The sequence below is a fragment of the Eublepharis macularius genome, chromosome 1 (assembly GCF_028583425.1).
Source record: "Eublepharis macularius isolate TG4126 chromosome 1, MPM_Emac_v1.0, whole genome shotgun sequence".
In the NCBI taxonomy this organism is placed as follows: domain Eukaryota; kingdom Metazoa; phylum Chordata; class Lepidosauria; order Squamata; family Eublepharidae; genus Eublepharis; species Eublepharis macularius.
The window spans coordinates 211909885-211935361 of record NC_072790.1 but is presented as its reverse complement, the minus strand read 5'-3'; the positions used below and the strand labels follow the sequence as shown (position 1 = coordinate 211935361).

The 25477-nt window shown below is 42.8% G+C and overlaps 1 protein-coding gene across 1 annotated transcript in view; it reads right to left on the bottom strand.

Moving 5' to 3' along the window:
- C1H2orf73 (chromosome 1 C2orf73 homolog) overlaps positions 1-16522 on the bottom strand; it is a 28333-nt gene extending 11811 nt beyond the window's left edge. Inside the window, exons 1-3 of the mRNA XM_054989347.1 lie at positions 16467-16522; positions 9472-9691; positions 8946-9099 (exon numbers count right to left, since the gene is read on the bottom strand). Of these exons, the coding sequence (XP_054845322.1) occupies positions 8946-9099; positions 9472-9691; positions 16467-16522 (430 nt within the window). The remainder of the gene's footprint in view (positions 1-8945; positions 9100-9471; positions 9692-16466) is intronic.
- Between the last annotated feature and the right edge of the window lie 8955 nt (positions 16523-25477).

Here is a 25477-nt window from a genome sequence, read left to right as displayed (position 1 = left end):
CTAGGCACAAGGCATCTGCTTTTTCTTGATATCTCTGCTTCCTTCTTCCCCACTATATCTCCTGCTTTCAAAATGTAAAGGCTCATGGGAGGGGTCTGTCTTTTTTGCATAAAATACCCCATAAAGTGCCATATTACACTAATATTGCAGTATAAATAAGGACATTCTCTTTAGTCTCTGCTTGGACTTCTAAACAAAAACAGCAAGTTCAGGGGATTATAACCTAGGATAAATGAGCAAGTAAAAACCCTTGAGAAAGAAGGAATGTAACTGGATTTTACAAACACACTGTTTCAATTTGAAACTCTTCATTTCTAGCATGATCCCCGCCTAGTTTGGGATGAAATTGTATTCCCCGCCCCCCCCCCCCAACTAGAGTTCACAAGAGTTACTGTCTGAGTTATTCAAACTGATGCATCTTTTTGCTTCAGTTGCCTAAACATGGCAGTTAGTGCACAAATGGTGCAAAAGAATCAAAGGAAATTGGGAGCACCAGTAAGGGAAATGGGCCATGAAAAATCTCACAACAAAATATGAAAACAAAATGAAACAAAAAAGAAACTAAATGAAGGGAAGTGCAGGGGTGACTCCTCCTCTTGGAAGAACTGGTCTGCTTGAGCAGGTTGCTTATTAACAGAGCAGGGTCTTCTGTAGTCTTGCCCATGCCTCTTTGCCTAACTTAAAAAGGAGGATTCCTTCCACTCTAGAATAATCTGATGAAGAGAACTGTGATTCTTGAAAGCTTATGCTACAATAAAATTGGTTAGTCTTAAAGGTGCTACTGGACTCTTTGATTTTGCTACTACAGACTAACACGGCTAACTCCTCTGGATCTAGAATAAAGGAGAACTTGGGAGCGTTTTCATATATTGCTATGGAACATATGCTTCTCTTTGTGGATGCATTCCATCCTAAGTATATTAGCTGGAACAGAAGCAAAGCCTTTGCTATAGAATAACATGTAGAGAATTATCCCGTGCCGGCCTCCTTTTAATCATTTAGATGCAGCCTAAGAAATCTGAATGGATAACAAACAAGACGTGACAATGTTCTTTACTCAGATTCCACACTGACTGGAAAAGGCTCAGGGTTGTGGTCAGGGTACTCGGCGGGATTGATATTGACCATATGAAGCTGCCTTATACTGAATCAGACAATGGTCTCTCTTGACCAGTATTGGCTTCTCTGAGGCCTCCGCTCTGCTTTCCAGCATCATTTTATCCTGAGATTCTTGGAATTCATCTCAGGATTTTCAGCATAGCAAACACGTTCTCTATCAATGACCTACAACCTTTCTCCTGTAGGCCTCCACCATACCTAAAGATCACTTCCATGACCCATTTTTGCAATTTTTTTTAAAAAGCACAAATTTCAACAAATATTCAGTAACTATCAAGTCCCTATAACATTAAGTGATTTTAGAGGATTGAAAGAAGAGTGAATTTTTGACTATAGGACTGAAAGGCTTGGTTTTAAGTTTGTTTCAAATTCGTTTTCTATTGATAATAGATGCAAGTTCTTTACTTTATTCCTATCTGCCTTCATTTAAAAAAGAAACCATAGTCCTAAACCCACTTACTCTAGACTAAGACTTGTTGGATTCAATAGAATTTACTTTCAAGTAAATATGCCCTTATAGTAGGGTTGCCAACCTCCAAGTGGTGACTTGAGATCTCCCAGAATGACAACTAATTTCTAGGTCACAGAGATCAGTTCTCCTGGAGAAAATGGCAGCTTTAGAGGGTGGCCTCTATGAAATTATACTGTGCTGAGGCCCCTCCCCTCTCCAAACCCTGCCCTGCTACCAAGCTCTACTCTGAAATCTCCAGGATTTTCCAACCTGGAGCTGGCAACCGTACCTATAACTATGTAGATAATGATGAACAAATAACAGGCAACAGCCTAAACTAGGGCTGGGCCAACTTGTAAGGTCATCTTTTTACCCCAAATCCTCAAGATCCGCTAAATTGTGTTACATTTACCAAGAAGAATGCATATTTAGGGCCAAAGGAGATGCAGAGATAGCTGCATTTATTTATTTACATATCTGCCCTGTTCACATTTAAATCAGAAAAGGGTGTATGTGTCCTGTTTCCCTCCCCATCTCACTCCATTCTGTTATCAGCAACCCTTTCCTCCCAGCTCTGTTACCAGTGAGTCAGGCTGGGAAAGAAAAGGGCTTGAAGCAAAGGAACACATTTGTTTGAATAATGTCTACCCTGCCCAAAGGCTCTTGAGGTGTCACACAGCATACCGCAGAGACAAGTACATTAACACCCCTCCCAAATCCACATCAACATAGCATGGAAAGACAGGAGAGACCATCACATACTCCCTTCACAGGTAGGTTTCCTGCCATACAAAAATTAGACTAACCCCCTCCCCTTTATACATGAATGAGGCAGACATGTGCCCACCCCAGCACATCAAATTTGGCCCTCAGGATCTCTCAAATGGTAAGAGATCCTGAATAATCACACCACTTTATGCAAGCAGAAGCACTAAAATTATTCCTTGCTGTATCCCTGCACTAAGTACAAGTGACTGCAAGACATAATGGAAGGTGCAGCTTCTGATATAACTTCAAAAACAAATTAAATAAAAGAATGTGAACTATCAACCGCACAGTCCATTATTCTGTATGCACAATATTTCATTAACAGTTATACTGAAGTGCTGTGTGTCGCTGCAACCCCTGTGCTATTGCAAGCAGAACAGCATTAAATACATTTTCCTCTCTGCTCATTCATTGTTGGATCCAAGCCAGGGATTTGAGCAAACTATAAAAGAGAGGAGACTTAAGTATTAGAGCATAACTAATCTACGTTAAGTAAGCGTGCTCTTTTGCCTAAAAACACATGAAAGTGCTTGGCTGGATCAGATCTAAGTCCAACATCCTGTGTAAGAATCCCAGCAAACTGTAGGCATGAAGAACAGGAGGTTCTGAGTCCAGTGGCACCTTAGAGAACAACAAGATTTTCAGGGCATACACTTTCAAGAGTCAAGGCTCCCTTCTTCAGTTATCAGTACACATGTAGTGATTACCAAAGGGAACCATGGGTTATCTCTGCCCCATCCCTGTTCTAAGCCATTTGCTCAGATTATTAAAGTTGACTCATATATATATTTGTAAGGGGGTTTAAGTTCCCCCATACTTATTTACTGTTTGCTGCTACAATAGGGCAAACAGTAATCTTCTGTGGCCTTCAGGGGCAAACTACATTCCTCACCCCCTTTTGTGCTGCAGTCCCAATCATAACTAGGCCTTTGCATACCTGAGAATTAAATATAAAAATTCTGGCAGCTCCACAGTTGAATCCTAAAAAGTTCCTGCCTCCAAATGTTCTGCCAATGAGTCCACAGATATTTTATTTTATTAAATATATCTCTGCTCTATCACTGACCACTCTGGAAGTTTTAAAACAGAAATGAGGAGAAATATAGCTACTACTTGTAATAAAACAATAACAATGTTGTTTAAATGTAATGCTTTTCTAGGGGAGTAACATGATTTCAAAACATGTTTAGTATTTAGATTTCTGCCCGTCTGAAATCCACCTGCTGCCTCATACACACACCCTGTACGTACCCACAGACTCCCGCACCAACATAAAAGTTCTGGGCAGGGGGCTGAAAAAGCAACATCGTTCAGAATTGGCCCACAGACACAGTTTCATTTGTGGCTCAGTAGGTCAAAGCAGGCTGAATAAACAACTGCCGGGAGTGGCATCAGAGTCAGACTAGAGAATCCAGGCACAATGCATCACCCTACAGTTGGTGACCCAAAATATCCTTTTCAGCTCCTGTGAATCCAAACTAATGCCCACAAAAAGACTAGCTGTCGATTGGTTATTGTTTTTGAGCACCAAAATACTGACTTATACATTGAAAACCAAAATAAAGGATCACATCCAATTCCTGTGAAAGTCAGACTCACTTTGCTCCTTACAGAATTTCCAATTGTATATAGCCATTTTTTAAAAAAACAGCTCCACCAAGTTCTGCGTAGCAGAATGTCCTCTTGTTTCTAGGAACTTCAGCCTAAATCCAGACAGACAGCCGACTGTGCTTCGGCAGTCATTAAAAACACACAGACATATGGAAGCTATTCTTCTCTCCTTATAAACTCAGGAGTGCACGGGAATGTCATGCTCTGGGTGTGTGCTCGAGCTAGCTCATCTACAGTCCTCCATAAACAAGCTGAATATTTATTGCTGCTGAATTATTATTAGGGAGAAGTGAACCAGAGACAAAGCTGCAGAGCTGTTTGTGAGAAGAAGCAGAAGGAGCTTTAGGAGGCTTTTAAAAGAAGGATTGAACAAATTAATGGAGGATAAGTCTATCAACAGCTCTTACTCATGATAGCTAAATGGAATTTTCTCAGTCAGGGGCTGCCTCTTAATAACAAATGCTGAGGGCAAAAACACACAGAGGGCTTCTGCCTTCGAGCTCTCTTGTAAGGTATCCATTACCTGGCCATTGCCGGAAACAATAACATAAGAACACCACTGGATCAGATTAACAGTCTATGTAATCCAGCAACCTGTTTTACACATTAGCCAACCAGATGTCCCAACAGGCCCAAAAGCACTGTCTCATAACAACAACAACTGTCCAAAGCAGTGTCTCATAACAACATTTGATTTATATACCATCCTTCAGGACAACAACGCACACTCAGAGCGGTTTACAAAGTGTGTTGGTATCATTATTCTCATGACAATCACCCTGTGAAGTGGGTGGGGCTGAGAGGGCTCTAAGAGAGCTGTGACTAACCCAAGGTCACCCAATTGGCTTCAAGCAGAGGAGTGGGGAATCAAACCTGGTTCTCCAGATTACAGTCCTGCTGCTCTCAACCACTACAAGCCTTTCTTCTTATTGTTCCTCAGCAACAGGAATTTAGAGATATACTACCTGTACAAGACTTTCTTCTTATTGTTCTTCAGCAATAGGAATTTGGAGATATACTACCATTCAACATGGAAGTTCTATTTAGGCATCATGTTAAATGCCACTGATGGATCCGTCCTTCACAAATTTGTCTAATCCTCTTTTAAAGCTACTGCCCTAGTAACCATTGCCACATATTGTGGTAGCAAACTCTACAAGAAAACTATGCGTTTTGTGAAGAAGTACTTTCTTGTATCTGTCCTCAGAAGAAATCAAGGGCACTCAGTTGAATTATTATGGAAGAGGAAGGAAAAAGTCTATTAGCTTCCTCCACACCATGAACAATGCTATAAATACCTCTATAATCTCCCATTTGTCATCTTTTTGGTCATTTTAACAGCCCCCAATTGTTTGCCTCTTCTTCATTTTGCTTTCCCTTTATGTATTTTGCCCAGCTCTGGTGGATTAGATGGACTCTTTGTCCAATCTAGCTGGGTTCTTTCTATGTTCTCATTCTATTCTATTCATTTGACTTCTATTCCACCCTCCCCACGAGCAGGCTCAGGGCGGATTACATCATTTAAAACACAGTAAATATAAATTACATACAGTTATCCATAAAATCATTAAAACATTATAAAAATCTTAATCAATTATAATATTAATGAAGAGTTTCCAAGATGGCAGCAATTACTGTTTAGCTATTTGTTTAGCTTCACTTTGGATGGAACATAGACAACAACTGATATAATTAACAATTGAGACAGTTGAAACAGGGTGGTGGACAGATCTAATAGGGAGGTTAAATCATTCACTTCCTCCTTTTACAGGCCGGCGGAACATCTCTTACGGGCCCAGTGGAAAGATAGCAAATCCTGACGGGCTGTAGTTTCAATAGGCAGAGAGTTTCACCAGGTCGAGGCCAGGACTGAAAAGGCCCTGGCTCTTGTTGAGGCCAGGTGGGCCTCCCTGGGGCCAGGGGCCACCAATAGCTGTTCTTCTACTGATTGGAGCATCCTCTGGGGTATATATAGGGAGAGGTGGTCCTGCAGATATGCTGGTCCCAATATACTTAGGGCTTTACAGGTTAATTCCAAAACCTTGAACCTGATCCAGTACTCCACAGGTAACCAATGCAGCTGGCACAATATAGGTGTTGTGTGTGCCCCACTTGGCACTCTTGCAATAACATCCTTTCTCCTGGGAACATTACACAGCAAGAGCTGGGTTTTACTGATGCTGATTACTCATTCCAGGTCTTCGAAGGCTATAATACTGGCTGTTGTTGCCTACTTCAGATGTCACAAAATTCCTACATGAAAATTATTAAGATGTAGGAATTAACATGCTGTTAGTGTAGATCACCAAACGCATGAACATGTATGGACTATCCATACAATGGAAATGTCTGCCAATGCTGCTTCTAGCTACAGCACCTGACATCCCACGGTGTTTCCCATAGTCCCATGAATCTCAGGAGCAGCATTTCAGAGAACATTAGAGGCTGCAAAGTAAAAGATCCATTTCATGAACATTCCATTCATAGTTCATTTGATCCCACCACAAATCTTCTGAGGAAGCACATAGCAAAAATACACATACATGTGCAATTTTTATGTAGTGATTGCTCTCTAATCCCTCCATAGATCACGGACCACCAACAGTGTCAAAATAAGGAACAAGGAAGAACAAAGGAGTGAATCCTCAAAGCCAGAATAACTTTATGACATAATAATGTCATAAAGACTCTCCTTATTCCTATCACATATGTGTTAAACATGCTCGGAGAGCCAAGCACAAAAAAACCAGCCGGCCAATACCATAGCTAGTCCATGAGAAAAGAACAGAAAGACAAAAGCAGAGAACTGAGAATGTAAAATGGGAGCTACTGTTCTCATCATTTTAGATGTCAGGAGCCAAAAGATGACAACTTGCAGACTATGCAGCAGAAGTTGAACTAACTGGAGACGAAATGAAAATGGTAAGAGAAAGTCATCACTTTCCATGATACACTCATTCCGTTCTAGAGCCAACTCTGGCCAAATAGGTTTAGCCACTGTGAAATGGGACTAAGGCAAATATATAAAGCATGAATAGGAATGCCTCTTTCAGACCCATTCAGCAATTGTTTTCCTCCATTCCAAAACTGGACACCAGACGTACTTGGAGCTACGAATTTAGCACTGTGCCACATAAGGGCTGAGAAATTTGTCTAAAATGCAGAAACTCCAAAAGCAAAGACAAGACTGAAGATAAGTGGGCATCCAATGACGAAACATAAAAGTTTGTGAATGGGAGGCAGGGCCAGTATCAGGATGTGGCGTGGCGGGTGACCTCCTGAAGGCTGACTGAAGCCTCACCTTTGACAAGGAGTCAGTGCCCCACTCCCCAATGGGAGAAGTGCCTGGCAGCAGCAGAGGAAACAGAGCACAAGAGAATTATGTCCATATGCTTCTCCAGGCACCTTTCCCAAGCAACCACCCCCCATTTTTTGGAAAGGGAATGGAGCAACAACACTGTCATGTCCTTTTTGGATCCGCCTGCACTAATGGAGCTAAAAAGAACTTGAGAAAATTGCACTCTGCTCTGTCTAAATGGCCAAGGAGAAAAGAGCTGTGATGAAGGGATCCATGGAAACCCTGTGACCAAGGGCCCATGAAATCAGCATACAGCTTTGGTCGGATGGGCTAGTGGCCAGTGCTGCCTCCAGTTCACACATCACTGCTGTGTCTCATGTCCCTACATTCACAATGGCAATATTATATCGTACAATTTACTGTTTCAACCTATGTCACAATAGCAACCATCTACAATAAAAATACAACAAAAACATGATCAGCAACGGTTAAAGAGCACTCTGGCTAGCATGTGTAGAGTTCAGAAAACTGAAATCAATGTACCTTCCTTTAAAATTGATGTGTGGGAACAAAAATATAGGAAGTAAATAATGTATTCCATTACATCTTTGGAATCCCTCTGATTAACCTTAGCATACTTCGTCAAGTTTTGAGCAGACACTACAATCTAACTACACTGTCTATTGCAAATTTAACATGATTTAGTGGTAAAATATGCTGGTTAATGGTGATATTACTATAAATATTTATTTATTATTTAACTTATATCCTACCTCTCCAGCATATTTAGTGCTTGAGACAGTTTACAATATACATTAAAAAACACTATTCAAATAATAAAAATACAAATATTAAAATAAGTAGAACAATATTAAAATAGGAATACAAACATTTATTTATATTCCAAGCACACTAAGAAAAGGAGCTTGTTGTATCATGATCTGCAAGTAGTTGTTGAAGAACTCCTCATTTCATGGGTCCAAGGACCAGCACGAACACTGAAACCCCTGCCCATGCTTGTAGGGCTGCCAGCTGGACAGGAAGTGACATCACAAATTCCTTGATGTCATTTCTGGTCCTGAAACAGCAAGTGACGTCCCAGCATTGATCCATGCCATTTCCTCCTGCCACTCCACTGAGCTAGTGAGAGCAAAGATAGCTGCCATCCTTGGGTGGCCTGTACATACTTAGGACACAATGGTAACCTCATACAACACCCTGAGATCATTTAAGTTCATCAGTTTTACATCAGTGGGATTCCTATACTAATGTCCATATGTTATGAGAAATCTCATGTACATGGAGGCCTATAGATTCAGAGGAACACCATCAATTTCAATAGGATTGCTCCCACTATAATATGAATGTCTGTATTTGAAATTATGGGGAACGTTCAAAATACTCATGTGCTGAACTCAGCTAAAGTGATTCTGTGAAGGATTGCAGTAGCTTTGCATTACAAGGTAGAGAATATAAAACATTTGAACAATCAGCAGTTGAGGTTAGATTGCAATGTTTTGGGTATGTATTTCACGCTGCACTGGGAAGCAACCCAATCAAGTAGTAGCAAAGATTTGTCAGGTATTTTCTATTCTGACTACGTATTGTCAATGAAATTGCTAGGTAGCCAAATCTAAAGTCTTTATTGGCTATTGTTCAATCTCGGGGAGAGGTGGAAGAATTTCTCAGTAGCCTTACCTATTCCATGAGAAGGTGGCAGCATACTGCTGTGCTTAATAGGCCGAGTCAATTTACAGTTTGGCTTCTGAAAATCATTTCTCTGAGTGCTTTGCTTGCCAAAAGGTGGTTTAGGACGATGCACTAAGGGTTCATTACATGGCCACCAATGATCCTTTACAGACAAAGGAAAGAATTGTGCTGGTCAACACCAAATCAACAGAGGTATACATATATAACTGCCTTATCTAAGCCAGGTCATTGATTCACTTGGCTCAGTACGGTTTGAGCTGAGTAGCAGTAGCTCCCCAGTATCTTAGGCAGAGAACAGTCTTTCTCCAAACCTTCTACACAAGAAACTTTAAATAGAGATGCCAGAGGCTGAACCTCAGACCTTGTCTCTATAAAGCATGTTTGCTACCACTGGCCCACTGCTCCAGCCCTTCTCTGAAGGTGCTTCAACAAAGATCTCTTAGGGAACATGCAAGTTATGTTTGCTCAATTATTTAACCTCTTCTCAGCTTCACAATGCATAAACAATCCTCACCTCTTTGGCTTTCGGGTCTTCCGTGTCCATATAACAGAATGTTTTATTTAAAAACCTGGCATTGGACTTAATGTACTTGACATGGTGCACTTGAGGAGTATTACGCCACTCGAGCAGCTGGTGGTGCTCTTGTCTCCTTGGTGTATACTCCTCTTGGAACTTCTCTAGTATGTTATTCCTTTCTGGGAGCTCAAGGTTAAATATTCTGAAGGTGTCTACACTGAAAAACACAAATCAGCACATGGGCCATTCATTTCCCTGGAGAGGTATGAAAGCTCCTCTTTATCAGTTTATTTTAAAATATGTCTATGTTGCTTTTCCAAATAGATTATTCAAAGCAGCTAACAATTGATCAAAATAAATAAATCCAATAACAACAACAGTATAAACTTAATAAAACAGCAGCAAAATAAAATACAAGAAATAGCCAAAGCATTTTACTGGTACTACACACAAAAGGTAACCATAGAGAAGAAGTCAGGTGAATGCACAAAGAAATATTTGGCCAAAACCTAAACTCAATTTACATTATTTATAGTCTACCTTTCTTGCTGCGACTTAAGGCATATTACACAGAGTAAATCAGTGCAATCAGTAGGAGCATATATCTAATAAGAGATGTAACAGGACGAGGAACTGCAGAAATCTGAAACAGATCTGTCGTCTTAACAAAGCATAAATATTAAACATGACGTGGTGAACAATGCAGAACATGGTATTATATCAATCGAAACACAGTGCATTTTCCCAGGCCACTCTGTTATGATGTAGTCCTATTTTCTTTATAAAATGACCTCCTGAACAATTCTGTTTTACATAGTTTGTGAAACGTCAGGAGCATGGGACCCTTCCTAACCTTCCCAGGCAGGCCATTCCACAGGGTACAGACTACTACAGAGAAGACACATATACAGGCAGTTGTTGATCTTGCCCTCTGTAGAGTAACGCCTGCAGAAGACCCTGCCCAGATGAGCAAAGTTGTCATGGTGGGACACAGCTGAAAAGGTGGTCTTGCAGATATGAGGGTCCAAGGGCTTTGTACATGACAGCCAATACCTCCAACTGAGCTCTGTGACTGATGAGAAGCTAATGCAGCAATTGCAGAATGGGGGTAATATCCTCCCAATAATAACTGAGCTCCTGCATTCAGCACCATAAGGGAGACATACAAAGAGTGCATGGCAGTTGTCTAGTCTTGATGTTACCATGCTATGGATTCAGGTGGCCAGATCAGCCAAGTCAATGTGTGGGGCCATCTTCCAGGCTAAACTAAGTTGGAAAAAAAGCATTATTTGTGGCGGCATTAACCTGCTTCTCCAGCCCAGCAGTAATGGTGGGCCCAGCATAAACATCAGACTCTAAACTGAGTAATCAAGGGTCAACTGAACCCCATCAAAAATGGGAAGTGTAATATCATTTAAGAACTCAGGCTTCCCAACCAGCATCATTATGTCCTGTCTAGGTTGTTTCAATTTGTTTACTTTCAGCCATTTAACCACAGCAGTCAGGCAAGTGGCTCAAGACGTCTACTGCACTGTTAGGTGATTTGAATAGAGAGATACAGAACTGGGTGTCATCAGCATATTGATGATACCCAATTCCAAAGCTACGAATTATTTCTTTTGAAGGCTTTACGTAGAGATTGAATAACATGGGGGATAAGATTGCACCCTGCGGAACCCTACAAGATAATTCCCATTCTGGAGATAGGTGATCTCTGATGACAACCCTTTGAGTCTATTCCATAAGGAATTATTTAAACCAGTCCAAGGCACATTCCCTGATCCCTACTTCTGGGGATCTGTCTCAACAAGATAGTATGATCTACGATATCAAAGGCTGCAGATAAATCCTGTAGGAATAACACAGAAGTCTACATTAAGCCTCTGGTGTTTCCAGTTAAAGAATAACAAGACCCATGCACTTAGAAAGTCTGTTTTGTCTGCCTGACACCCTGGCAGAATGCTGACCTAGATGGACCAAGGATCTGACTTGGTATAAGGCAGAATCATATGTTTAATAACAGTTCTTGATGAATGGACAAATTCACCATTAATGGATCAGGGAATTTTTAGAAAAGCCTAACAACATAATAACATTTCGTTCAAAGGCCTTTCTGTCATAGATTTATAACCACTAAGGATGTAACCCATTAATCAACTAAGGATTTAGTTGATTAATTAATGTTATGTTTTTAAATAACTATTTTAATACATAACAATGAATGTGCTTATTACAATTCGACAAAGAAATGGAATGTAAAATAAAATAAACCAGAAAGACTGGAGACTGGAGAGGGGCGGAGAAGATAAAATACTGCAAAAAAGTATGTAAAATGAATGTGTTTCTTGTGTAAACTCTGACAGTTCAATGATAAGCAGAATTACACCCTCCTAAGCTCACTGCCTTCACCAAGAAGAATATATGGCACTACGAGTCTACTAATATCTATTGTTGTAAATTTTGTGGATAAACAAGGAAGATGCCAATTTAAGTGCAAAGATCTGTAAATTAGGACCAGGTATCAGTGCAAGTCTGTTAACTGTATATATCTGGTGAAGTGAGATCTGACACACAAAGCTTAGGCTGGAATAAATTTTGTCAGTCTTTATGGCAACATTGGACTTTTGTTTTATTAATCTATTATAAAGCATTCAAAATATTTTGCTAGTCTGTGACATGGCAGGCTGTACTGGGCATCTTAGTCTTCCTCACAAATAACTATCTAAAGAAATACATAAACACATGTTATTACCCCCCTGCAATCTCAGTTTTGCTTTTGAGCCATCTTAGTTTTGCTTTTGAGTCATGTAAAAACAATAAAGATGTAAAAAGTCAACAACAATCCCCTCATAAAAACAAGTCAATTCACAGACCAGCATCAATCAATGGCTAACGTGCTTTTAACAACTGGCATTATGCCGGTTTCCGATTTTATTAGCATCTTTAAACATTGAATTGAACAAAGAGCATTATTTTCTGGGCCCACTATAAACATTTTCAAAAGCAAAAGGAAAAATCAACAGGATGTGCATCCACTCTCATCTTCAACTCAGTGGTTTCTATAGATTTGGGATCAGTGGCTGAGACCTAAAGGGTGGCAAATCTAGCAACACATATTAAGAATAAAATTTAATGCTACCACAGAGAGCAAGAACAGGGATAGTAATTTTGTGGGAACAGTGGTTGTTCCTGGTAAACAGGGGCAGATAAAGAGTTCTCCCCAGTGAAGATGAAGCTGTAATCCTCAAAATTCAGTCGGTTTTGCATCTATTGCATAAAAATGGTGTAAAGGAAACCAACAAATCAAAAGGTCCAGCATCTAAACTGGGTGAAACATTCATAGTCGCACTTCTCTAGTATAAATGAATGAGTTACGAAAGAAAAAAAAAAGTATTTCTGAAGTGACGTAAATAGACGATATCCTAGAATAAGCTTGCAGCTGGCTCAACCTGTCCAGCTCCCCGGTCAAAATTTACCTGCTCACCCATGCCCATGCTTTCTCCCACTTGCTTATCTTGTATTTGGGAAGAAGGGTCATCAAGAAGAAAACTGCATAGGATTGGACTGCATGCTGTGCTGTGCTACAAGCTCTTTACATTGGTATGTCAGGCCTGTGGATTTTCAACTAACTGGGTATCAGAAATACTCCTGTCTCGTTCTTGATAAGTGGCTGTTCAGGAAGCTTCAATTCATGAGCCAAGCCAATCCCTCCTCCACATTCCTCCTTACCCTGCTTAATGTTCCTGATCCCTCGTCTCCCCGCACCCTTCCCATCTCGCCTGTCTTCAGTCACAGCCTTTCCTCCAGACTTATTAATGACTTGCCAGGATCTCATTCCAAAACAAGTCTCACTTCTATTCTTATCCTTCTCGACTTATCAGCAGCCTCTGACACACTGGGTCAACCCCATGTCTTTATCACCTTGGCATATATGGAATGCATGAAGCTCATCTCCAATGGCTTTTGTCTAACATATCCAGGGGCTTTTTCCTAGCATCCTAAGATAATGAACAACATCCTCTCTGCGTGCCTGACCCTCCCCCTATTCTCGTGCTGCCTTTTGTATTCTGGTAATGACTCTCTCCATTACAGGGCCCTACTCAAGGCAGTTTATGAACAACATTAAACAACAGCCAACGGGTCAGTTTAATTTATGACTATATTGTTTTTAACTGTGTGAGTGGCAGTGTGCTACTTGGATTTTCCAGCTCCGGTACCAACATGGCTTGGGATAATAATCATGCACAGGTAATATAATTTGGTCCCGCACTAGTTCAGTGCAGAATTGCCATTCATTAACTTGATTTTTACACAGAATCCAGATAACATCATAGCTAGTCAACCTTCTGCATTCCATTGTTTTCTATATCATTTCCCTATCACTTTCCAGACCTGATCTGTGGTAATTTTTTAAAAAATCTTAAAATGCAATTGTAGTACCAGCCTGTCTTGTGTGTTCTGTCAAAGTGCTACTGAGCCTTCCCAGTATTACTGTCCCTTCAAAACGTCATCTTTCTTTTCCTTCCAGTCTGATTAATGATTTCCTGTTGTCTCAGAGCACACAGTAACTTATCTATTCTTGTTTCCTTGGTGGACTGATGGTAGTGGCTTCAGTACTGTTTTGTACTTTTTAGCCAGCTAAATCTACTGATCCTTTAAATATATGTATATTATTGCTATTTTAGAGTTGCCATGCAGAAATATCATTGTTATGAGCTGTGACTTTAGTTTGCTACGAAGTAAAAAGCCATTAATAGCCTAAGAGAGAATGGGATGTGATTATTTTGGCTGAAAACAAGGAAACAAAAAGAAAACATGCAAGGAAAAAGGAGGGACCTTTGCTAAAGGGGACTTGCTTCCAAGTAATGTAGTGGGAGCTTGTTTGTGGGGAATATAGCCTTATATTATAAGCAATGTGAAGCCCTCATACTCTAGATCTTTCTGTGGTACAAAAAACTGAAGTGTGAAATCACCTGCTGCAAAAGTTTTAAGCCGTAACAACTCACAGCAAACAAAGCCCTAACAAGGTGCCGCCATGCAAATGGGTAATCAACAACTGCCCATTCAAGCGCATTCTCTGTGGTGGCTCCCACAATGCAGAAAGGCCTGGAAGGTTCCCCTGTTTCTATCACTCCACAGAACATGCAATCAGAAATGTCCAGGAAGGTATTTTTATAGAACTGTAATAGAATGGAACAGTCCAGGAGGGCTTCATAATGGAACTGGATTGTAGTCCACTGCAACGATTATTCTAAGGATCATCTTGCTTTTACTGCATTGTCTTCTACCTTTGTAATTCCATTATACTTGCCTAGGCATTGTCTACTAATTAATTAATCCTAGTTCAATTACATTTTTCACTAAATGTCTTATGTTGTATGATTGCACAGTTTTTATTCTGTCATGTGTCTTGAGTCTCAGTGAGAAAGGCGGGCTATAAATAAACTCTTTCCCAAGCCATGAATAGAACTGAGTCTAGCTCTGTTTTTGTTCACACTCATGCATATCTATCATTTGTTGAACCTGCTATGTTTTGTGATTTGCACTGGTATGTTTCAGATAAATGGTTTTGCCCTTGGGCTAGCCTCTGTACAGCTCGTTCAAATGGCCTCCTACATCTGTGTTGGAAAGCACAAATTGAGCCTCAGTGAGTATCCAGGATTTCATTAAACTATTTATTATTGTTTCCCAGCTTCTGATAAACGTGGCAAGCTTTTTGTCCACATGAACAAAAAATGGAGCACTTCGCCGTTCCCCCTGAAAAAGTTTTCCTTTCATGTGAAATATGGAGGTGATCACAAAGTGGCAAGCATACTGAGGTGGTAGAATGGATTGCACCAGATTGCAGGTGGAAGATCACATTTGGGGATACTCCTCTTCATTAAAAGCTCCCTGCAAAGAGAAAACTAGCTCAGCAAAATAAGAAAGGGCACCTTTCTTCCTGCTGTACTAGTTTGTTTGCACGGAAGGTTTTTTTTTTTAACATGAAGAAACATTCCAAATTGGAATTCACCACTGAAATGGTCTGAATGAAATGGTCTGAAATGGTGTATTTCATTCTGTCCCCACATCTCTTGCCCCCTCAGTCTCCAAATCTGTTTTTAAAAAATTGAAGGGCCAGTCTCCTATTTTTTAGGATAGTATGTTTAGTTATGAACGTTTATATCTTTACACACACACAGAAGAGAAGAACGTGTCACTGACTCATGGCAACCCCATCCATAATGTGTTCCAGGCAAGAGATGAGGAGAGGTGGTTCGCCACTGCCTTCCTCCACATAGCAAACCCAATCTTCCTGACAAAATCCTTCTAGCAAAGGGAGTTTGGGTTCTCAAAAGCTCACACCTTGGAAATCTAGTTGATTTTTAAGGTGCTATTGGAGACCCAGGTCCTGACAAGCACAGGCCAAACTGGGCTCAGTAGGCTGCCTGCTACACACACACCACACATTTTTAGCAGACTTTAAACATAATTCTAATAGTCTTTTCACTATTTAAATAATACAGTACTCAGATGACAACAACGGATAAGTGTTACATTAATCTCTACCACACAGACTACTTAAAGGAAAATTTTTGAATAATTTGTTGAGGGTTGGGGAGACAGCCAATAAATTGGAGTTGCTTCCTTTTCTCATCAGTACCATTAAACAATTGACACCGAGGCAGGAATTCAACAGGTGAAGCCTTCCCTACTATTGCATCTCCCTCAGTCTGTCCAATTTCTGCCTTTTCTCCGGCCCTTTCAGACCCATTCGTTAAAAAACTAGGAGGCCTTATCCAAATTCTCACACGGTACACTTCATACGGCGTCCCCGCACAGGGCAGTTCTGGCAAAAAACTTCACGGCGAAACACCTATTCAGCTCTCTGTGAGCTGAACGTCGGGAGTTGCAGCCTATCCACACACCCACCCTACTGGGCGTGCTGCTCAGGCGCCTCTGTGATAGATCAACATCCCCAAGCGCCTTGGAAAGGAGGCAGCAGCACTTACTGGCGCAGAGGCGCTCTTCGCCGCCGCCCCGAGAGCAGCTCGATGGACGAGAGCATGGCGGCGCCCAAGGGAGCAAAAAGAAAGCAACGCGCACCCTCGAACGCTGCGGCACGGATTGGATACGTTGCAGAGCGCGCAGGGCTCGGTTGCTCAATGGTTGCTAGGCGACGGCGGAGCTTGAAAAGTAAAGAGGCGGGGAGAGAACGCGAAGGGCGGAGTCTGGGCTGTGGGCAACGCCTTGGCTGGCCTCTCCTTCCTCGCGATCAAAGGCAGGCTGACTGAGCCGAGTTTCAAAGGGGCGCGGGACAGTATTGCAGAAAGGTTCAAAGACCCTTAAATTTCTTCTCGGTTAAATAGGAAATGAGTAAAATGAGTGTATTCTTTTAAGAGCCTCTGTTAATCTCCCTCCCTCTCTTCCCTTCTTTGTTTAAAGGATTAAAAACGCCGCCTTTTTGATTTCAGCATTCTCTTCTTCTTCCTCTGACCTGTAATCATTTTATAATTAGTTCGGCAAACCTCTTTGTGCACCTCCAGCTTTGAAAATTCCTAGGAGTAGTGTCTTGGGAGGATGGAGTTTGGGAGAGGAGGTCGCTCAGCAGGGATGTGATTCCATAGAGTCCGCCCACTGAAGCTTCCATTTCCTCCAGGGGAGCTGATCTCTGTAGCCCAGAGACCGTTGCAGTTCTTAGAGAACCTCAGGTCCCACCATGGGGGCTATTTATTTACTTCATTTATACCCCACTTTTTTCCCCAATGGGGACCCAAAATGGCTTACAACATTTTCTTCTGACAACAGCCATGTGAGGTGGGTTAGGCTGAGTGTGTGCGACTAGCCCATGTTCACCCAGCAAGCTTACTTGGCAGAGCGGGGATTTGAACCTGGGCTCTTATATCTTCATCTGACACTCTTAACCATTATACAGCTCTATCTCTGTATGAATCACTTGCTTCCTGCAATTTTTGCCGCTTTTGGCTTCATACCTCTTCAGGTTTTCTTCCAATAACTTCCTCTTCAGATTTCAATGTGGCGTCTCCAGGGTTCTCTTCCTAACTTTCTCCCCACAGGCAGAAAACGGCTTGCAGTTCTCAAAGAGTGACAGAAAGCAATGGCAACCCCACTCCCCCTTTTGAAGGAGTGGTGTATCCAGGAGAGTTTGTCTTTGTTTTTCACTGTTACCTGGTGCATAGTGTGGTTATTATCCTGTTCCTATAGACAGACCCAGCCAGTCCTGCCATCATGTACTCTTCCGCTATTATCCCTCTTCTATGCAGAGAAGAATTCCTGCTACGGAAGTTTGCCATAGCTGCCCAATCATCCCATGGTCAAAGATGCCCACAAACTAACCTTGCAGATATTAATCAGTGGAAAAAATCTTTTAACATTAAGACCTTTTAAAAATCTTTTAACATTAAGAACATTAAGTTTGACACTGAGAGATCTCTGTCTTTTGGTGCTACACCTCTGAAGATGCCTGTCACAGCTGCTGGCGAAACGTCAGGAACTGCCAAGACCACGGTGATACAACCCGGAAAATCCACAACAACCATTAAGACCTTTTGTAGATAAACAATAAAGCACTGGAAAGCACTTAGTGTGACACAAAAAAAATAAGGGTTTAGAGGAGAAGAAAAGGGAGGTGAGTCTTGGTTGTCAATGTGTGCAGAATTTCAATGTTAATATTTGTAGTAATGGTTATACTAGCAGTATGTTTAGGTTTCATTTCCATTGAACTAGTATTGTTTTCTTGATTTTTATTTTATGGGTTTTTTGCTGCTTTGAATTTATAGAAAGGAAGGAAGCAAATTTTTGAATTAATAAAAAGTGGGCATGTCTATCAAAGTCCTCATGCAGTGAAGGGAACAGCAGGGTATCTTGATTAAGAGCTTAGAGTACCTGCCCTATGAGGAAAAGTTTCATTTTTTTAACTGAGAAAAATTAGAAAATGATAGAGGTTTCTAAAATTATGCATGAAGAGGAGAAAGTGAACTTTTTCTCCCTCTTCCTTAATACTAGAATTCATTGGGCACCCAATGAAGTTGCCCAATGAAGGGCAATAGATTCAGTACGATAACAAAAGAAATATGAATTCAACGAGTAGTTAAATTGAGGTATTCACTGACAGTGGATGCAGTGATAGCCATGAGCCATCTAAAAGGCTGTTGGACAGGTTCATGGAGGATACGTCCATCAATAGCTACTAGCCATGTCAACTGAAGGGATACTGTGCATACAGATGGTTTGAATACCAATGCTAGGAGGCATTATCAAGGAAAGACCTTGACCTCTCTGCCTTCCAAGGCAACTAACTGGCTGGCCACTGTGTGCAACAGGATGCTGGACTAGATGGGCCATTGATCTACTCCAGCAGGGCACCTCTTTTTTGTGACCTTTATCCAACATCATATGCAGCTTGGCCCTAAATTGGAACTTGGCCTGATCTAACATAGATGACATCCTTTAGGTGCCTAATCCTTTTTATAGCGTAAGTGGATCTGCTTCCAGAGATGGCTCTGTGCTGGTGGATTGTGAGATGGATTTATGGACTTTGGGCTTACTGTGACAGAATGGAAGGCAGTCTGCTCTGTTCCTTGGACCTCCTTTTGCATACCTTTCATTCATTTCAATGAGGTTGGCTCCATGAATAGTTCCCAAGAAATGGAAGAGATAATAGAAAGTATCATTTGATTATGCATGGGATAGAGAAGGTAGAGAAAGAAGTATTTTTCTCCCTTTCTCACAATACAGGAACTCACGGGCACTCAATGAAATTGCTGAGCAGAGGTCCATCCATGGCTATTAGCCGCAAGGTATAGATGGAACTCTCGGTCTAGGGCGGTGATGCTCTGTATTCTTGGTGTTTGGAGGGGGGGCAATCAGTGAGAGGGCTTCTAGTGTCCCTTCCCCACTGGCAGACCTGATGACACCTGGCTTTTTGGCCACTGTGTGACACCAAGTGTTGGACTGGATGGGCCATAGGCCTGATCCAACATGGCTTCTCTTATGTTCTTATGATTGGAGGAGGAAAATGCCAGCCTCCAGATTCCAGGAATGACTTTGGAACTTCCAGACTTCCCCTAAGAGGCCCTGATAGTAAACCAGGTTAATTGCTAGGCCTCCACACAAGCTGGTCTGAAAACATTCCAGGGAGCAAAGAATAAGTAGCATCACATGGAGAGAGAAGCCAGGAAGACCCTGAGGAAAACGGTACAATCCCATCCCTGTAAATTTTGGGACACAGTATAGACTGAAAAGACAGAGTCCGTGAGCCACTGCATAGTGTGCAAAGGCACATATTAGTTATCGTTCCTAAACCTGATGGCCTTTGTGTTTATTTACTGATTTCTAGGGAATGAATTGCCATTTCACAGTTCTGTGCCTACCTGATGGCCCATATGAGAAAATATTGGAGTGCAACAGAGGTAACAACAGATGGGACTGGAGGAGGTTTGCACAGCACAATTGCACTCTCTTTTTTGACTACAGACAAGCAAAGCCCTAATCATTGTTTAGATAAGCCCAACTCCTCCTATCTGTTGGAGAGAACAGGGTGAGGGTGCTCAGCAGGTACAGTGCCAGAGGCCAGTGCTGTACCCTCTGAGGCCAGGCAAGGGTCCAGGAGTCACATGTTGCCTTCAAAATCAAGATTTTCTATGGTGACAGGGAAGAATGATAAGAATCTGAAGAAAAATCCCTGTTTTCCCACAGAAATGTCATCGTCAAAGCGACATGAGTTTGTGCTAATCTTTAAACATTAGCTTCCAATCCTTGGAAAGGTTGTTTCATCCTCCTCCCCCCCCCCCGGTAAACTCTTTACATCTGATTAATTGCTGGCTGACTACTTAATAGTTTTACATAATTGCAACTGTGGCATTCTGATGACACTCAGTCGTTGAAGGTCCCAACCCCTGTCCCCCCCGTTTAAACGAATTTTTAATGCATTGATTGCTGAGCTGTTATTAAATTGACTCTTGGTCAGAAATCGTACAGAGCAGTCGCTTTGCCAAATGGCAGTCTGTCCTCACTTGGGCAGCCTCTGTAATGACAGGCGTATGTCTGAATCACTTCAGCAACATTCACTGATTTTAGAGCTGCCAACCGTTTTGTAGGCAAATAGCCTAAATGGAAAGGTTTTCCCCCAAAGACTAAACTCGGCTTTGATTCACACTGCTTCTTTTCAGGGCCCAATGTTCATATGACTAACTCTGTTCTTAGCTATCGTAACTAAAATGGACAGACGCAATTTTCCTTTGAATACTTGGTGATGAGGGCAAGGAACAAGAAAAGGCCATCACACCTCAGAAGTGACAGGTGAGACTGGTGTAGTGGATAAGAGCGGCAGGACTCTAATCTGGAGAGCTGGGTTTGATTCCCCATTCCTCTGCTTGAAGCCAGCTGGGTGACTTTGGGTCAGTCACAGCATCTTGGAGCTCTCTCAGCCCCACCCACCTCACAGGGTGATTGTCTTGAAGATAATAATAACACACTACAGCAAAAAAAGAGGGGGAACAGAATTATGCTGTATATCTGCTGTAGGTCAGAGGCAAATTGACAGTACATAACACACACATGTTATATATAATCCACCTTTCTCATTGAGACTCAAGGTGGATTACACAGTGGAATTCAGTATGATCAAACCACTGATGCAGAGTGGGTGCAAACCACTGATGCAGAGCTTGGTACCCAAGCCCTAGAAGGTGTGGGCATGAGCAGCTTTTGCTGCAAGCAGGTGGCCCAAGTCCTGAATGGGTGAGTTGCAAACTGCAGTGAAAGACTGCCATTCCACTGCTTTTCCCTTTCCATCAGATAGCCTGTGGGCAGTTGGGGGTCCCCACAGGGCCCTGGGCAGTTGCCCCATTGGCTAAGAAGACCACCCACTGAGCTTCCTACCCTCTCTGACTCTGGTGTCCCCAGGCACTACCTCCAAATCTCCAGGAATTTCCCAAGCCAGAGTTTTGGCAACTCTACTCACATTGTGTTGTGAACGTGACACTGCCATTCTACACAGCTGTGACTTTCATCTCTTTAGCCCTGTTCTGGATCCAATTTGAGCCAGCGGGGAGATAAACTGATGGGGAAAATTCCATGTGCTGAAATGCCATTGTATCAGGTTGATGTGAAGGGCCAAGAAGTAGGCCAGGTCAAAGATGGACCTAATCTGAGATGCTCAGGCCTAGTTATTACCTATGAAATGCAGAACCAAAGAAGTTTTATTTGACTGACTGCCTTGCTGTCGTGCTCCAACAATCATGCCATTAACTGGCATTATCTATTCTTGTGTGCTTTAAAAGGACTTTTTCAAAATAAAGAAAGCATTTCATTTTAATTAACACAAACACATTTCTATTGGGAGGCATTCCAGTTGAAAAGAAGGATAACATTCTAACCAGCAGGCTAAACTCTGTCTCTGCCTTTTGCACTTGTTCTTTCTCCAGTGCCTGCCTTTTTTCCCCCCGGCTAGCCAGCCGCTTTCTCTTTGCTACATGCCTGGTTACAGGGATCCCCTGTGGATTTATGCTGTCAGGGAAGATCTTCGCCACAAACCCAATGGACTGTGCTCCAGCTAATCCACAGAAAAACCCACATTCTACTCAGCAGAGGTGTGGAGGCCATTAATTACATTGTCTAAAATGCCAGCTGTAAATAGCCCAGTGGCTAAATAAAATAAAGGTATTTCTTACTAAGCTGCCATAGAATGAGAGAAACTGGATGCTTGTTCAGTTGGCAAACAACCTGAGGTAAAACTCTAAGGCAGCTCCCAGAGGGACATGGATGCTTTTGCAAGGGTTTCTGGGAGTTTTTAGGCTATAAAATGCTCATTGACCTCACATTCTAGAGGGCTTTATAAGCCCTTGGGACTGCTTGGATTAAAGGAAGGCTGTATGCGGATTTCTTGATTCATACTAGGAATAGTTACAAAACAAATCAATGGTTTAGTTTGGCTATTTGAGTCACGCTGCCATTTTCTTAATACACCCTGTGTTAAGCACACTGGAGTGGAGAAGTACAAATATTTTGCTTATTTTCCTAAATGAATCTTTAGTCAAAACTGTGAGACTATTAATGCCTTAATTAAGGTTTCAGTTCTATGCTCAGAAATTGCATGTGTGTTTTAAAGCTCTGGGAGACTGAAATATGAGTTTAAACCAACCTTCCTTTATGATCATCAATAGGCTTTGAAATCTGATGCAAGCTTATTTAAAATGTGTTTTTGACACATTCTGAAGTGCACACCTAAGGGGAAAAACCCTTCTAAGTGTCTAAAGAGGTCTTATGCAAGCGACCCTGTAGATAGCATTAAAAATAACAAACATATGCAAAATTAAAGCAGGAAGAAGAGGCTGAAGAGGGTGGAATTCCAGCATGGTGAAGTTTGCTGATGCTCTTAAAACAAAACGATGACTGAAGTACAACATGCTCCTAACAATGGGCAACACAGCAAGAAGAATAGGCTGTTAGGCACTTTTTATCAGAGTTAAGCCACAGTCTCAATAAAGCATTGCTGCTGACCTAAATGCGTTATCTATGTAGCATAATCTAGCAGTACCCTAATGAGCTGATGAAAAGGAATGTACTATTATGGCCTGCCCTCAACTCATGGCAGAGTAGAAGAAAGAAAGGATATAAATATAATAAAAAGTCAGTTGTGGTTGGCACTAATTGTCTAGCACCTGTGACATCACTAATATACCTCTCCTCCCTAATGTTTAGAATAGTTTTCAAGGGTTTTTAAAAGTTTTTATTTAAATAAGGTGACATATGAGCATATTAATGATAGACATTTCCATCAGAGAAAGCCACTTAACAGTGCAATCCTAAGCAGCAGGGTGGAAACCGCATAGGGAGAGAACTAAGCCTTGCACGGGCGTAAATGGCATTTACATTAACGTAAACCCCTCTCCACCGGCGCCCACCTGAGGCGCATTACTGCAGATGGGTTGCTGCTGGCGGGCATGCTTGACGGCCAGGCGGAGGCACAAGTCTGGCGCAAGTCCCCACACTGGCATGGGAGGGGGTGGGGTGGGAGCGAAAGTTAGTCCGCTTCCAAAGCCACTCCAGCCAATCTGCGTGTGCTTCCGGAATGGGCAAGCCCCCCTCCCTGCACCCAATCACCTGCTCACACACCCTACAAAATGTCTGGCTGCGCTGCTCATGACCTCAGGTAGGTGAGCTAGCTGCACCTGTGGGGCTGCCGCTGCTGTTCTCTACTATATGCATCTTCCCAGATGTTGGAGTGTGGGCTTGGCCTCAGCCAGGGACTGGGCTGGGTTACTTGCAGCACATATATCTTCTTTGCAGGCACGACGTATGTCTCTTTCCCTTGCAGGCACGTCATGACTCATCCAAGAGACAACAGAGCATGTCTGCTTCAGCCCCCCCCCCCCCCGGAATCCTCCACGAGCGCCATTCAGATCCAGCCCAGGGAGCCCCAAGGCAGTCCGCATCTCAGCCTCGCCCCTGGGAGCTCAGAACGAGAGCTGCGCAAACTGCCTTGGCTCTCTTTCCAGCTGAGTGACATTGGCACTTTTTCCAGTTTAATAAAAAGTGTTGAAAAACAAACAAACTTCTATTTTAGCCTGCCTGCCTGACATTGCCAGTAGCCGCCCTCTCAACTCCCTGTTGGAATGTCCTCTCACACATCCCTGCAAATGTTTCAAGTGGCGCCCTGTCCAGCCTCCCTGCCCCCTTCCTCCCCTCAATGTAACTTCAGGCAGTGGGGTAGGAATTGAACTGTGGCCTATGAATGTCTCCAGGGGGTGGGGATACTGAGCTGCTGGCATCTGATAAGCCAGAAAGATGATCGCTGCATGTGGGAGGTTGCTGCCAGGGGGTGGGGGATGTGTTTGTGGAAGCAGGGCTGACTTGGGCAATCAGGCGTGGGGAGGGCCTGTCAGTCCACCCCAGGACTGGGGCATGGCTGTTGTAGTTCAACCAGAATTCTCGCATTGTAGAGGTACAGTGATGTGTTCAAGTGGCGCCACCACAAGTTTGTGCGTGCTTTTCATTCCCCTTGCTTCCAAACGGCCTCCTGGCGTCCCACATGGTTCCCAATGGGCGTTCCTGTCACTCATTGAAGGTCCTGCCTCCCCCACACCTGCTTCTCCAGAACCTGAGGACTAATTAGGGTTGCCAGTCTCCAGGTGGTAGCTGGAGATCTCCCAGAATTACAACTGATCTCCAGACAACAGAGATCAGTTCTCTACTATCTGGCCCTACTTTTTAAGGAGGGGGAACCTGTTTCTTGTGGTGGTGGTGACAGCAGCTGGGATTTGCAGGCACACCAAGCTGCAGCCACCAGCCTGGCCCTCATCAGCAATGGGGGCTGGATGGGCGATAGGGTGGGTGTTCACAGTCACCTCTGCTCCCCTCCCTGGCAGGGATGCCTGCTCTCTGATGAGGGGGGGGTGCTATTGGCAGCAGTGGGGATCACAGCCTCCCCATTGGCTGCGCCACTGCTTGCCCCTCGCCTGCATGTCTGGGGAGGGGTGTGGCCATTGGCTGGTGTGGGTGGGGTTGTCAGGGGAACAGCGGGCGGGCACTCCTGGCAGCGACCGCACCTTGCCTTGTCGTGCTCGGGCCCCAGCAGGACTCTCCTGCAAAAGTCCATAGGGAGCTGTGGAGCAGCACCCCATTTACATTGACACACGAGCAACGACACTGTCTTGGGGGTTAGGGTTGACCTGTCTGTTGGAGGAAGGCTCCTTAGGCTTGAGAAAGGCTTCACACTTTGCTCAGTGGAGTTGAAGCATACAGGCCAGCATGTCCCATTTAAAATGAAAAAAGGCAGCCAGTCTGCCTGTAATCTGAAGGGAAGTTGCTGGGCTAATGGTAGTGCCAGCTCACAGGTAAGTATTTGTGCAACGTGCACAGATTTGTGCACAGCAACGTAGTAAAACAGACTGAATCTGGGCTTACATAAAAGGTGAAGAACCCATTGGGTGTGCTAAGATGAAAAACCTTTTGAGGGTGTGTCAGCTGAATTGACCAGCAGGTGTTTACTTTGCAGAGT